The sequence below is a fragment of the Monodelphis domestica genome, chromosome 1 (assembly GCF_027887165.1).
Source record: "Monodelphis domestica isolate mMonDom1 chromosome 1, mMonDom1.pri, whole genome shotgun sequence".
In the NCBI taxonomy this organism is placed as follows: Eukaryota; Metazoa; Chordata; class Mammalia; order Didelphimorphia; family Didelphidae; genus Monodelphis; species Monodelphis domestica.
This window is the reverse complement of record NC_077227.1, coordinates 760,045,375-760,060,682: the sequence shown is the minus strand read 5'-3', so window position 1 is coordinate 760,060,682 and position 15,308 is coordinate 760,045,375. Positions and strand designations below refer to the sequence as shown.

General features: G+C 47.6%; 1 protein-coding gene across 3 annotated transcripts in view; it reads right to left on the bottom strand.

The window, feature by feature from the left end:
- LOC103097644 (zinc finger protein OZF-like) overlaps positions 1–15,308 on the bottom strand; it is an 87,900-nt gene that overhangs the window by 25,328 nt on the left and 47,264 nt on the right. Inside the window, exons 1-2 of one of the 3 annotated variants that reach the window (XM_056825209.1) lie at positions 4,651–4,813; positions 3,280–3,331 (exon numbers count right to left, since the gene is read on the bottom strand). The exons of 1 other annotated variant lie outside the window; for it this stretch is intronic. In XM_056825209.1, the coding sequence (XP_056681187.1) occupies positions 3,280–3,312 (33 nt within the window). In that variant the 5' untranslated portion in view covers positions 3,313–3,331; positions 4,651–4,813. Of the gene's footprint in view, positions 1–3,279; positions 3,332–4,650; positions 4,814–15,308 lie in introns of those variants that run through there. One more of the 3 variants, XM_056825224.1, reaches the window with a different exon arrangement.

Below are 15,308 nucleotides of genomic sequence, written 5' to 3'. Positions count from 1 at the left end.
TGCAATGACCCAGAACAATTCTGAGCGACTTAGGAGAAAGATGCTCTCCACATTCAGAGGAAGAACTGTGGGAATAGAAACGCAGAAGAAAAACAACTGCTTGATCACATGGGTGGTTAGGGATATGACTGGGGATATAGACTCAAAGTGATCGCCATAATGCTAATATTAATAATAAGGAAATAGGTCTTGATCAATGATACATGTAAAACCCAGTGTAACTGTATGGTGGCTACAGGTGGGGGGGGGGGTAATAAGGAGGGGAGGGAAAGAACATGAATCATGGAACCATGGAAAAATATTCTAAATTAATTAATTAAATAAAAATTTAAAAGAGACCAATGAAGGCAAAGGAAACAATCCAGTGTTGGGTCGTCTGCTTTCTAACTGGAGAAAAGATTAGGGAAGGGCCAAGTCGGGATGGGGAAGAGGGACGGAGGAAGTTCCCTGAAAGGGGTCCGACTCCTTCCCAATAGCTGTGAGCAATGAAAAGAACCAGGAAGCCAGAAGTGATGGATCAATACGGACCCAGTTTGCAGATGAGACCCAGGGAGGGCCTGAGACCGACAAGGAGGAGAAAACTCCTTCCAGCAGGCTCAGGATCTGACTGTGCTTCTGGTCAACCTCAGCTCAGCTATGCAGCAGGCACAGGCGGGCCAGTTTCCCAGCCAGGCAGGAAGAGGCTCACATCATGTAAAACGGATTTTTCCCAATTCTCCCCATTGAATACACTTTCCTCACTGGACAGAATTTGGACAAGGCTCACCACTGAACAGAAGGGACCTGAGCCAGCTCCAGCTCTGGGTCACAAGATGGAGAATGCTTCTCCGATTCACCCCTCACTACCCCAAAGCCCTCCCTCCAAGAGGGCATCAGCTCAGTAGGTGGCACAAGGTCGGCTTCTCCCAGCTTCTTCACACCCCACAGGAAATGCTCAGACAAAGATTCATAGAAATCCTGAGAACAGAGATGTTCTGGAAGCAGCAGCCGTGTCGGCCTCAGCATCTCTCCTTGCAGAGGGGAAGCTCCACAGTTAAGTCACACAAATTTCTAGAGTGAAACCTCAAAGAAGCTGCTTCAGACTGAACAAATTCTTTGGAGGATCAAATCCAAGAATCTAGTTCAGGAGAAAAAAGTGTCATTTCGCCCCTCATGCCACGAGGAAGAGGACATCTGAGAGGCTGCACAAAATCACGACAAATTCATTGGGGAAAACAAAAGGTCAGCCATATGTGAATCTTAATATTTCTCAGACTCTACCTTTGGTTAAGGCTATTCCCCATTTAAACAATGGAGGTACTTGATCAGGAATGTGGGGAATTTTACATGACTCCACCCATACTGAGGCATACTTTAGGGGAAGATAAAATTGTAAAACTCCTTAGTGAACAATGAAGGTACTTAACCCATACTCAGAGTGAGGCAAAAGCCCTTAAGCCAGGTCTATTTTTAGATCTAATACAAAAGGGTGCTAAGTAGCTATGAAGGTCAAATTAATCACTAAAGGGGCAAGCAAGCTTAGCAAGGAGATGTGAGATACTCAGAGGTTTTAGTCTATCCAGAGAAGGTGATAACAAGATGTGAATTAAGAATGGTCAGTCCTTTGGAAACTGTCTACTGTGATTGGTAGATGTGAAAATTTAGGGGAGTTGACATAGGAGAAAATTCTCTTTAAAAGGAGGTCAGAGGCCTCTGGACTGAGTTCAGCTTAGGAAGCTGAATTGTGGGCTCTCGGTGGCTGAACTTAGTTGAGCTTGGAAGCTGAACTGGAGGGTCTCTCTGAACACTAGAGCTTGCTTGGAACAAAATCTTGTGGTGAGTGATTAAAGACTGACTTAGTTTTCCCTCTTAAAAGAAAGGCCTAGGCCCTAGCCTTCCTATTATTTCCTCTTACTCTGTCTCTCTCCCTTTCCTTAATTCCTTCATTTGTATTAATTAAAATCTCCATTAAACCCAGCTGACTTGGGCATTTCATATTTGGGAATTTTTCCCATGACGACCACTTTTTTTTGATATAAAATCAAGACACTAAAAATTATCTTTATGCTTTTGGCAATTCAAAGTCTTGAACCCATATTTTTGTAGTCACAGTTTATGACAACCACTCTTTTGTCTGTCGCACATAGCAGGGAAAACGGTGAAAAGGAGCCAGGATAGCTGGGGATCGGCACAGCAGAGCTCAGAGCAGGGCACAAGCCAGCCGTCGTCCTAAACCTGGGGTCCTGGTAGGACAAGAAGGAGATAAAGCAATGGGACAGGCTAAAGGAAGTCCCTCCTGTCAAGGGGCAAACCAGCGATTTGGGAGAAAATTCCTTATTTGGTAAAAGCTGCGAAGAAAACTGGTGGGAAATGGGGCTCAGAGCATAAGCCTACACCATCCTCTACTGGACGGGATTTAAGGAAATATGAGCTTAATGTGAAAGATCGCAAGATCAGAAGGGAGGAGAGAGACAGCTCAGACACACCTCACAGCGACAGGGAGATGATGCAGAATAACATTCTATTTTCTCCCCAATTACAGGCAAAATTAATTCTATCATTTTTTTATTTGAGTTCCAAATAATCTCTTTCCCTCCCTTCCCCCTCCCTCAGTGAACAATCTGATCTAGACTTTACTGAGCAACCACATGAACTATGTTTCCTGATTAGCCATTTATGGAAGAAATCTCAAACCAAAGATTCCTTAAAACAGAAAAACGTCTGAAGAGAACCTTAACCTCTGCTTGCCTCAGTTTCCCCAACAGTGAATGAGGAGAATAAGAACGTTCACCCCAGAGCGCTGTTACACAGACTGCTGAAAGCAGATTTTAGCAGACCTCGAAGCCCTCCAGGCTGTCTGTGCCCCATTCTTTGTCCCTGAGCCTTCGGGACAAGCCCAGGACGTCTCCCTCAGGACCCCCCAACCCTACTTGCACAGAAAACTCCCAGAACGTCAGGAAGTCGCCCCTTTCTCTCCAGCCGGTCCCTGCAGGGAAGGACTAGAGCAGGGAGAAATCTACTGCCCAGAGAAGGCCTGAGGCAGCTGCTGGCTCTGCTCGAGAGCCCTCGGAGCTCCTCTCCTGGCAAAAAGGCCCCATTTCTGTGTGAGGCCCTTCCTGGGCTCCCCCCAACTCCTGGGACTCCCTCTGGGTCAGGGAGGTGGGTGTCACCATCTGGGGTGGATACAACAGCCACAGGGGGCCTCTCGGGGGCTCCTCACCTCTAGGATTCTGGCTGTCCCTGGCAGGGACCCCGACCTTCCCGCCAACAGGCTCCCCTGGGGGGCCGGAATGCACTTACCCAGGCTGGGAGTCTGTCCGTCTGCAGGGCCATCCCGGGCACTCCAGGTTCCCTGTGGAGGCAGCAAAGCAGCCCCAGTGAGTCCCCCGTGAAGCTCCCCCGGCTTTCCCGGCCTTGTCTCCCCCATCAGGGTCCTGACCCCCCTTTAGGGCCCCCCTGAATGGAGCTCCAGCCACAGCTCTGCCCACCAGACCTCCCTGCTCTGCCCTCAGGGGAGAGTCGGGAAAGAGAAGAGGGTCTGGGGGGCAGCTGGGCCCCTCCCTCTGCTCCTCTTCTCCCCTCCCCCACGGGAGGGGCCCAGGCAGAGCAGGGAAGTCTGGGAAGGCCAACAGAGCTCCTGGCAAGGCGGGCAGCACCCTGGGGAGACTCGGGGGCGGCTGAGCCTGGGGGAACAGGAGGAGGGGGTGCTGCGGTCTCCCTAGAGGCTGGGGAGGGTGCCGGGAACCCTCTGGGGCTGGGGAGCCCCCAAGAGTACAGGAAGGCTCTGAGGGCAGACTGGAGCCCAGGACCGACCCAAACAGACCCGGCACTCTCCCCAGCGCTCCCTCCTCTTCCCTCTGCCTCCTCCTCCCCGTCAAACCCAGAATGCTCTTCGTCCTCCCAGCCCCCTCCTCCCAACCACCCCCAGACACACCAGCACCTTGGCCAGGAGCACCTTCTCTGGCTGTCCCTCCCCCGCTCACACCTCGGCCCTCCCGGCTTCCCTACAGTCCAAAGGACAATCTCGCCTCCTCCAGGAAGCCCTCCTGAACTCCACTTCACTCTCCGCCCTCTCTCTGGTCATTACTGCCTGTTTAGCTTGTATAGACCATACTTGGGGTGCCTGAAGCAGAGGCTGGGAGGCAGGACTCCTGGGTCCGGACAGGGAGCATAAAACTGCATCCGGTACTGCCCCACCCCCTCCCGGAACACCCCCTCCAGGCAGGTCCTTTTAACAAGAAAGAATATCCCGAAGAGGAAGCCGTAGGCCACAGTCGACCCCTGGGAGAGACCAGAGAAGCCCGGGGAATACAGCTACCTCGCAGGCAATTCGAACCCTGCCCTGCCAGCCATGGGGTGCTGCGCCCGGACTTCCTTTCCGGCCCCAGCCAGCCCCGCCCAGCTGCAGCGTCCCAGGGCGTGGGGGGAGGGGCGGGGCTCCGGGCTTTGGGCTCCAGGAAGCACAGGCGGGAGGGAGGCGGGCCAGGAGGGACTCGTAAAGGCAGAATTCGAACTCAGTCCAACCTAAGAGCCCCCCCCCCCCACAATGCCCGTGGCTCTACCCTCGGAGCGGGGAGAGACGTCCTCCGCCTCCCGCCAGGCTTCTCTACCTCCAGCCCCTCCCACTCGGGCCCGCCTTCCCGCTGTCCCGCGGCTCCCCGCGATAATTACCGAGGTTCCTGGCGCGGCGCGGAGGGAGTTCTACGGCCCGTAAAGGGGCCAAAGCGAGAAGATGTCTGGAAGTGGAGGAGGAGGAGGGGGAGGAGCCACCCTCACTTCCTGCTTCCCAGAGGCCTCCGCAACTGGGACTGAACCGCCCCCTCTCCGCTCCTCCCACGCCTCCCTCTCCAGCCACGAGTGTGAGCCCCGCCTTCCCCCTCCCTCCTCCTCAATCCTGCATAAACTGCGGGCCTGTCCCGCCCCTTCTTGTCTCCTCACTCACTGAGGCCCCGCCCCCGTCCCTTCCTTCCTCCTTACAGAGGCCCCGCCCTCTCCCCGCCCCTCTCCTCCTCACTCAGTAAAGCCCCGTCTTCGCCCCGCCTCTTCTTTCATCCCAATGGCTGAGGCCCCGCCCCGCCCCGCCCCGCCCCGCGCCTCCCAGGGCCTGCACTGCTGGGGCTTCCCAGGAAGACTCTCCCAGCAGGCGGCTCCTTTGGAGGAACAACCCAGCCCGGCCCTGTATGGACTCTTCCCGGAATAGAGCCGAGGATGCCCGCCGGACTCTCTCCGGGACACTCTCGCGGTGACCCCCGAGCTGGGAAGGCCCAAACCAGAGACCAGTTTCCTTTGGCTGTCCCTGCCGAGGCCTCAAGGACGAACCGCCCGCAGAGCATTGCTGGCTCCCGCCAGGCGGGATTCAGGCCGGGAATGACAGCCAGCTGCCCTCTTAGGGAACCAGAGTAGGATGGAGCGTGCCAATAGCAAAGCGAAGAGAAGTCACATGATTGCTTCCAGGGACCAATCACAGCCCCGGCTACGAAAAACGCTGGGGGGCGGGGCTGGGAGGCTCAGTGCATGGAGAGCCACGCCCAGAGATGGCAAGTCCTGGGTTCCAATCTAGCCTCAGACACTGCCTAGCTGGGTGACCCTGGGCAAGTCCCTTAACCCTCCTTGCCTAGCCCTGAGTGTTGAAAAAACAAAGCACCTGGCAAGTCGAGGCATCACTTCTGAGCACATGGAGTGTCTCTGGGAAGCCTCCCGGGAGTGTCCTCGGCCCCCAGACAAGGTAGAAGCCTTCCTCAGGAAGAGGGAAGCAGCGCTGCCCCCCCCAGACCCCCAGTGCTGAGCTCGAAGGGTCGCTTCCGCAATCAGAGCAGAGGAAGTGAAGGCAGTCAGTGAGGCCAGTCAGGGATCCCTCTGTGCCACGAGACAATCCTGGAGAATCCACTGACCAGTCCCTGAAAGAGTGACCAACCAGCAAAGCTGCAGGATACAAAACAAGCCCCATTAAGCACCGGCATTTCTCTACGGAAGGGTTCAACGTAGGCGTCTGACCGGAAGAAGAGCAGCTTCATCCACAGCTTCATTAGAAAGAAGGTCAGATGGAAGAGAGAAGAGGAGAGAGACATGATTCATCTTCTACCCTGTCAGTGGGCCTCAACCAGGCTCGCCAATACAGCATCCCTAATGACTACCTCGGACTCCAGCTGTCTTCTCAGGACAGGCTCTTCCCAGGGTCCCTTGTGAGCTTGCTCTGCACTCTACGAGTCAAAACTTCAACACACACATACCTCGGAGCCCAGGGAAGCCCTCTAGATGTCAGCAACAAAACCTACCCACTACCGATCACAGATGCAATGAAAGAAAGCCACGGGAAACCAGGAAAGGAGAGAAATCCAGGGGAGGCCATGGCAATAAGCCCACAAAAGAGAGAGCAAGTGAGGCTTCGGATGGCAGAGGAGCCCAAGAGACCAAGTAGCCAGAAGGGGCCTGGCTGGGTAGGAAAATGAAAGCCAGACCCAATAACACTACACATAATCCTCAACCATCTGATTGTCTCTCCAGTCACATGACTTTAAAGGGTATCTCTAGGGATCTCTGTGGCAACACGAGGAACACTCATGCATTCCAATTCTGGGCGAGATCTTGGGGTCCAAGTAGAGGCTGGAATCCTCTGTAGGGCTCAGAAGGATGATCTAACTCCAGTAACAACAAGACTGCAGCCATGTTACTAATGATTAGAGAAACAAAAATAAGATGAAAGCGATGAGGCTCCCCCTTGCACCCACCAGACTTTCAAAATTGATCAAACAATGTAAAATCATGGATGCTGCAGGCATCGTTCGCAAATGGCTACATGTATGCTCTGTACATGGAGGTAGGGACTGTTCCAGCCATCCCTGAGAAGAATCTGATACTGTGCCCTCAAAGTACTGTTGACCTACCGATACTACCACTGGGTCTTGTAAAGATTAAAATTTAGGGAATATGGGGAGACTGAGGCAAGGTAGAAATTAGTTTCTCTCTGCAAGGAGTATTATAAATTTTTTAGAGGTTTATTGAAGATTAAGGATTAAAGACAATACAGGATAAGTGACACGTGTCCAGGCCATAGAGAGGCCTAGACACAACCTCACCTACATTATGAAAAAAAGCCATATTTGCCCCAAATGGAAGTCCCCAGCCTCCTCAAAAGCCTTTGAATCAGCTTAAATACCTTCTCATCTCGGCCCAGGTGAGATTACAAGGCATTCTGGGGAAGTGGAGCAAAGGCTCGTGGGGATTGTAGTCCTGTATTCGAGTCCATTTTTTACAGTCTGTACTCCAAAGAGATCGAGGAAAAAGGGCATCTCTATATTCACACACGTGTAAGAGCTCTTTTTCAGGGGCAAAGGACTGGCAATTAAGGTGGGGTCATCAGCTGGGGTGGCTGAAAATATTAGTGCATATCAGTGTAGTAGAGTGTGGTTTTGCTCTAAGAAATGATGAAAGGGGGCCATAGAACCATGTACATCCTTTGAGCTAGCAATGCCGCTACTAAGTCTGCCTAAGAAGATCAAGGATGGGGAAAGAACCCGCTTGTACAAAGATATTTGGGTCGGTGCTTCTTGTGTTGGCGAAGAGTTGGAAACTGAAGAACGTCCATCCATTGGGGAATGGCAGAACAGGTTGTGGCGTGTGTATGGAACAGAAGACTGTCGTGTTACAAAGACTGACTAACAGGATAGTCATTAAAAACAAAATGTGGACAGACTTGGACGACGTGAGCAGAGCCAGGGGCAGGTACATAGTCACAGTAATGATGTAGAGTGATCCACCGTGAATGACTTACCCAATGCAAGGACCCAAGACCACTCTAAAAGACTTAGGGTTGAAGAAAGCCATGTCCCCCTGGAGAAGGGACCAAAGAAGTCTGAGTGCATAGCGAAGGCTGCCATTTTCCCTTTATCTCCTTTGTGGTTTTTTCCATATAAAACGGATGTGTCTTCCTTCACAACATGACACATATGACATATGTATTGCATGAGAGCACATGTGTCATTGTATTATCTGTTGTCTCAAGGAGGTAGAAAGCATGGAATAAAAATGTCAGAGAATGGTTCTTATAGCTTTGGTGGCTCAGCAGATTGAGAGCCAGGCATAGCGATGAGAAATCCTGGGTTCACATCTGGCCTCAGACACTTCCCAGCTGTGTGACCCTGGGTAAGTCACTTGATCCCCCCCATGGCCCAGCTCTTACTGCTCTTCCGTCTTGGAACAAATACATAGTATTGATTCTAAGGGGGAAGGTGAGGGTTGACAAAGAACTACAGCTCTATGCAAACAGGAAAAACTAAACTGAAAAAGGAGAAATGCCGAGGGGAATAAGGTAAGACTTGAATGAACCTCTGCAGAGTGAAGTAAGCAGAAGCCAGAACTATTCATACAAGAACAATAATTCTATATTTTTAAAAATGTTTGAAGGACTCAAGAATTTATGAAATGAACAGCCCGATTCTTTTAACTTGGAAGGAAGAGCACAAGATAAGTGAAGGTGAAGTGAACAGACTCAGGACAATATGATGCACAGCGCAGAATGCATCCTGGACACACAGACTGTGAAGGTGACCTCCAGAAAGCGAGCAAAGGGGTGAAATGTGCAAAACCTGATTATGTGTCGGCCATCGTGACAGTCGTGACAGTCATTGTGTGATGCAAGGAGGGTGGGAGGACCTGGAATGCTAGTAGATGGTCTTCATCATGCAGATGTGAAGAAACTAAGCTCTATATGCAGAGGAGATTTATGACTGAGTTTGAGTACTCTTGGTCAAGGAAATGCTTTAATAAAACATTTTAAAACTTCCCCAAGAAGGACTCGAGTCCTCTGACCAGTGCAACGACAGGCTAAAATGGCCCAGAATTCTTCATGAAGCAGACGATCCACTTCCTGAAGGAGATGTGACGAGCTTAGGGGGATACTGAGGCTTCTTTTGGAAAAGGCCAAAGCAAAATTTGGGTTTGCTTCATTCTGCGTATTTGGTGCAAAAGTTTTCTTTTTCTTTAGCTTTCCATTGGGGTCTGAGAGAGGAAATATATTTTATTGATTGAAAAAACAAAATTAGACTTCAAAAGCAGAAGCGACTCCTTAGTCTAGTCAGGTGGCCCATAGATTCCCCCTTTTCCATGTCAGATCTGACTTTGCCAGATATATAGTGTAGATAGTAGTTATGAAAGAATAATTATAGCGAACAAAATGAAACTAATGCAAAAAGATCAGAGCCCAAAGTCCCCCTCCAGCGAAATGAACAGGAGGCTGAACACATGACGGTGGGACGAGTAAAGACAGTCATTTAGACATGAGAAACTTGGACCTTGCTCAGAATCAGCCGCCTTTTCAGCACCGTCTAGAGGAACCCTGTCCATTCCAGAGGGATCCACCTCAATTCTCCTTCACTAGAACAACAAATGGGGCTCAATAGATTGAAAGGCAGGTCTAGACATGGGAGATCCTGGGATCCAATCTGGCCCCAGACACTTCCCAGCTGTGTGACCCTGGACAAGTCACTTTGTCCCCATTGCGTGGCCCTTACACTCTTCTGCCTTGGAGCCACTATACAGAATCGATTCTCAGAGACAAGGTGGGGGTTAAGAATGTCAGGGAAAACGTCTGATGTCTTCTTTCTCTTTGTCCCAACAAAAGCATTTTCTCCCCTTCTTAAGGAGGAGGTGAGGCACTGTTGCACAAGCTGTACCCACCTCCTTGAAGGCTGGGGCCGCCTCACTCAGATCTCTCCATGCTCTAGCGGAGTGGCCCATTTGTAACAAGCACGGAACGACATTTATGGAATAAATACATCCACAAAGAAACGAAAGGCTCTTGCAGGAGTTCAGATTCCAGAGGGAGTCTATCATGGACTTTGGGCGCTGGTAGAAGCCTTAGAAATCACGTAGTCAAGCTCCATCTTTTTATAAGTCAGGAACCCCAAATCCACAAAAATGGAGACTTTCCAAAGTTTACAGAATCAGTGGCAGGGCCAAGACTGGAGCCTCTGACGTCCCCTCCTGGTCAGGCTATTCAGCTAGAAAAGGAGGGCATCAAAGGACAGCCAGGAGTTTTCCTACTTCTTAGGTCAGATCGTATCTGTGCAGTTTGGTAATATTTTCATTGATTTATATTTGTTGCTACAGGAAAAGTGAAGTGATATAACTGAGAATCATAGACCACCAGAGTTCTAGAAGAAGCACAAATGCACGTGAATCCAAAGACGCTCACGGAGGGCTCAAGAAAGCTATTATACTTGGATATAGGGGTTGGAATCAGGAAGACCTGAGTTCAAGTCTAGTCTCAGAAACTTCCTAGCTGGATGACCTTGAACAAGTCACTTACCCATGTTTGCCTCAGTTTCCTCATCTATAAAATGAACTGGAGAAGGAAGTGACAAACCACTCCACCATTTTTGACAAGAAAACTCCAAATAGGGTCACAAAGAGTAGGGCATGACTGAGTGTGAGGAGTTCCCTGACTTCTTCTGAGAGTATCATTGTCCTTTCAGTCACTTACATCCCCAAGCTTGGGCTCATGCTTGACTCTTCTCTCTCACCCAACCCACACATCCAACCAACTGATGTCTTCTTAACACAGTAGCTTTCATTTCCAGATCCTCCCCCTGTTTACATTCTCATCACCTCTTAGTCTGTCCTCATCTTCTACACTCTGAACAATTGGGCCACTTTCCATTTGGGCTTGCACAGAATTTCTAAATTCATATTCCTAAATCAGATTGTTTATTATCTACTCCCGATAGAACCTTTTAATAGCTTATGATTGCCTCCACAACAAAATGTCGCCTCACTGATTTCAATTTGTAAGAGACTTTAGAAGTCATTTGGTCCAAGTCTATCACTTTCCTTTTGAGTAAACTGAGGCTCAACGAGGACTCGGTGAAAGTCTTCTGACCCTAAGTTTGCTGCTCTTTCCATTGTACCATGTTACAGACTTCTACACCTGATGCCCCAAATCTTCCTCATGTCTGCGATGCAATATCAACTCTTCCATCTGATGCTCAAATTCCGCTCACTTTTACAGACTTATTTCATTCTAAGATCAGCCAAGATGGCCTGACTTGCCATTCCTGAGCTTCTCCCTTCCCTCTCCTCTCCAGGAGTGCCCTCCCTCCTCCTCAGTGTCTCAGGAGGCAATAGGAGCTTAGCAGATAGAATCCTTGACTTGGAGCCACAAGGTCCAAAACGTGCTTACGATTCTTACTTGTTTGCACGAAAAACCATGAACAACCCAGACAGAACTTCTTGTCGACTCTGAGGGGGGAATCACACGACTTTGGGGAACATACATGGACATTTGGTATAAAAAACAAAGATTAAATAAGGTTCTGGCTGTAGTGGCCCTCAAGCAAGTTACTTCACCCTTCTCAGACTCAGTTTCTTCTGTGAAATGGGGCTCGTCATTTCTCTAGCATGTACCCCCCAGGTATGGCAAGGCTCAGTATATGAAGAACTTGGCAACATTTTAAGCACTATATAAGTGCCGGATTTCCTTCAAGCTCAGCCCATCCCACAAAGGGGGTTATTGCTCTGTCTGAGACCTCTTGGGCAGTCCGAGAAGGTGGCCGCCCATCCCCTCTCAGAACCTGTTTTCAAATGCATAAAATAAAATGCATAGCATTACAAAGAAAACAACTCACATGAAGATTCAGGGCTTGGGATGGCTGGTTTCAAGCTCCAGATGCTAAAGTTCAGAATCCCGAGGGACGCGGAACTTCCCTTCATCCTCCTGGCAATTATCAAGACTCTCTCTCCATTGCCCTGCATTTTGTCTTTATATTCCAAGCACTTAGCACGGTGCCAGGCACATGGTGAGCACTTAATGCATGCTTTTTGAGCAACTGATTTAATAGACATCAAGAAGTATTACCGCGGGTGATCAGAAAGAGGGCTGACAGACAGATGGACAAAGTGGTGACCAGAGGAGGACCACTGCCAGCCTGGTGGATGTGAATGTCGGGGGGAGGTGTGAATCTTAAAATTTCTCAGACTCTACTTCAGAAGATTTGATTAAGCTATTCCCCATTTTCTACAATGTAGGTACTTGGTCAGGAATGTATTGGGAACTTTTAAGATTACTCCACCCTGCTCAGACAGTGCCTTAGGGGAAGATAAAGTTGTAAACTCCTGATTGAACAATGAAAGTCCCCAACTCTTACTTAAAGCAAAAACCCTAAGCTAGGTGGTCTATTTTTAGGTCTAATACAAAAGGGTGATAAGTATCTATAAAGGTTAAATTAGTCACTAAAAGATCAAGCAACATACAAATGGCAAGTTTAGCAAAGAGATGTGAAATACTCAGAAGATATAATATTCCCAGAGAAGGTGAGAACTAAAGAGTGGTGAGAACTAAGAATGGGCAGTCTGGGAAAAACATCTTCTGTGATTGGTAGATGTGAAAATTTAGGGGAGGTGACACAAGAGAAAATTTTCTTTAAAAGGAAGGAGCTTGAGGTGGAATGTGGTAGTTGGAGTTTTGGAGTTAGTATGGAGGAGCTGGCTCTCTGAACTTAGCTGGAGTTCGTAGTTGGAGATGGAGTTCGGAGGTTTGGAGCTTGCTTTACGATGATCTTGTGGTGAGTGATTAAAGACTGACTAGTCTCGCTTAAGGCTCAGGCCTAGGCCATTTTGGCCTAGGCCCTTCACACTATATTTCTCTTATTCTTTCTCTCTCCCTTTTCTTAATTCCTTCATTTGTATTAATTAAAATCTCCATAAAACCCAGCTGACTTGGGTATTTTCATATTTGGGAATTTTTTTCCCATGGCGACCACTTTTTTTTTTTAAAGCCCTTACCTTCTGTCTTGGAGTCAATACTGTGTATTGGCTCCAAGGCAGAAGAGTGGTAAGGAAGGGCTAGGCAACAGGGGTCAAGTGACTTGCCCAGGGTCACACAGCTGGGAAGTGTCTGAGGCCAGATTTGAACCTAGGACCTCCCATCTCTAGGCCTGGCTCTCAATCCACTGAGCTACCCAGCTGCCCCCGCAACCACTTATTTTTTATTAAAATCAAGACACTAAAATTATCTTTACAGTTTTGGCAATTCACAGTCTTGAAACCCACATTTTTCTCGGTCACAGAGGAATTGAGGTGAATGTCAGATGTGAAAAGCTACAGAGACCAGCTGAACAGGTGGAGGGAGGGGGATGCCGATGAAACAGCTGATTCCTTGAATAACTCACCCAAATACCCACCAAGAGAGAGGATTCGCCAACTCCCACCATCTCTGCAGTACTTGACTTCCATATCGATCTTAAATATATTTAACCGGAAGGTCAAACTGTTACGTGTACAAATGCATTGTCACTCTGAGAGATTTTCCCTTCCTAGTGGTTGTGCTTTTCTTGGGGTATACGGGGTGTCCCCAAAAAGCTTAATGCACCTGTTAAGCTTTACCAGGTTGCCACTGAGCCAAGATCTGTAGGACACTAGTTAAAACTCACACCGTGTCTGGAGCTGCACATCATTTCTATGAACCTGAAGTCTACATCTCAGATATAGCATATGCTTTGCTTGTGATGATTATGTGGGAGGAAACTCAAGTCATAGCCATATTTGGTCCTGACTTTCCAAATCAATTCCCACCTTCTGATCACGATCCAAACACAAGTGTGTAAAAGAGCAGAGAGAGGCAGGCCCTTTGATGTACTATTAAAGGGAAAAAGGAAAAAAGAGAGCGTACTTCTTTGCTTTGTTTTGCCAGCACTTTTTCCTCTTCTGCCCACTTCACATCCCTTATTTGCCCTCCTTGGCTCACAGGAGAGTCTGTTAGCTGCAGCCCTCAGAGGACCAGTGTCAGCACTGGAGCCCACATTCCCAGACAGAATCTTAATGCAGTTTAGTTTTTAGTAAGCTTTCTTAATGCACATCGGCAATCAAAAATGAGAAATAACCTTCTGTCAAGTAGCTTATATTCTGCTAGAGGGGAAATACAGAAATTTGGGATACTGAACAGCAAATGGCTATATATCGATGTACGTTTGTCTCAGTATAATCCTAAATTTATTGTTACCAGAATGAAAAAGTTTTAGAATTTTCAGCTATTAGTACATTGTGTTCATAGTGTTCCTTGTTTCTTAAATCTCATTTTCCCCTGCACAGAACATGGCAGATCTCCCAGCAGGGGCTTTGTTCTTCTGAAAATCTACAAATATCTAAAAGCTGATCACCAACATTTATTATAAATTGTTCATGCTCTCCCTTGTGAATTCTAGCTCTCCAATGAAGTCTTTGAGGGCTTACTGTCTTTATCAGCAATTCTTATCAAAGAAACAGAGGGAATACATTATTGACTTGTTGCTGCAGTTTTCATGGAGAACACCCTGTGACTTTCAGTAGATTTTATAGGACTACAAATTTTATTTTACAGGTATCTGGGTAGTTGTTTTTAAGTACACATACATGTGGTGGTCAGACAAACTTCTTCACCCTTAGCTTTAGGCTAGAAATCTGATAAGAATTAGGGGGAAATGGGGGCAGCTGGGTAGCTCAGTGGATAGAGAGCCATGTCTAGAGATGAGAGGTTCTGGGTTCAAATCTGACCTCAGACACTTCCCAGCTGTGTGACCCTGGGCAAGTCACTTGACCCCCATTGCCTAGCCCTAACCATTCTTCTGCCTTGGAACCAATACACAGTATTGATTCTAAGATGGAAAATAGGGGTTTGAAAAAAAGAATTAGGGGAAAAAATGAAACATACCAAAAGCAAAAGATTCAAAATTGGAATATATTCTCTATATCTGATTTGGTGTTCTCCTTTGTTCCCTTGAATTCCTTCTTAGAATTCACCAGAGTGTTTGACGGATCTGTTTTTCAGTTTATGCTGCTTCTTTTTTCATGGTTTCTTTCTTCTTGTGTTTCATATTTTTCATGTTACTCTGTCCTTTTTAAATACATTTCTCAGAACATGTGTTTTTATGTGTTGAAAAAGCTCCCACAATTTGTTATTATTACATCTCCTCTTGAAATGTCAGTTTACACTAAAATCTGAAAATTAAATGTGTATCAGTTTTTATCATGGGGGGATTACTTAGAATTTCAAAATACAATGAATGGTAAGCAACAAAAATTCACATAAACCCAAAGTCCAAATGGAGTACTAGAACAGTTCATGAATACTTTTTACAAAAGGCTTCTAAAAGAAATCTCCTAATTCTTTCTAAATCCATTAGTCAATTCTCTCGAATCAATCTAATATTACATAATTCACATTTTAATGCCAAAATAATGGTTCCTAGGTCCAATAATAAATATTGAAATGGGTGGGCTGTTAAATAAGGGATCAAAACTAAATATATGTATATATATGTATATAATTAACAGGTTATTAAGCTAAAGGGCAGAGGGAA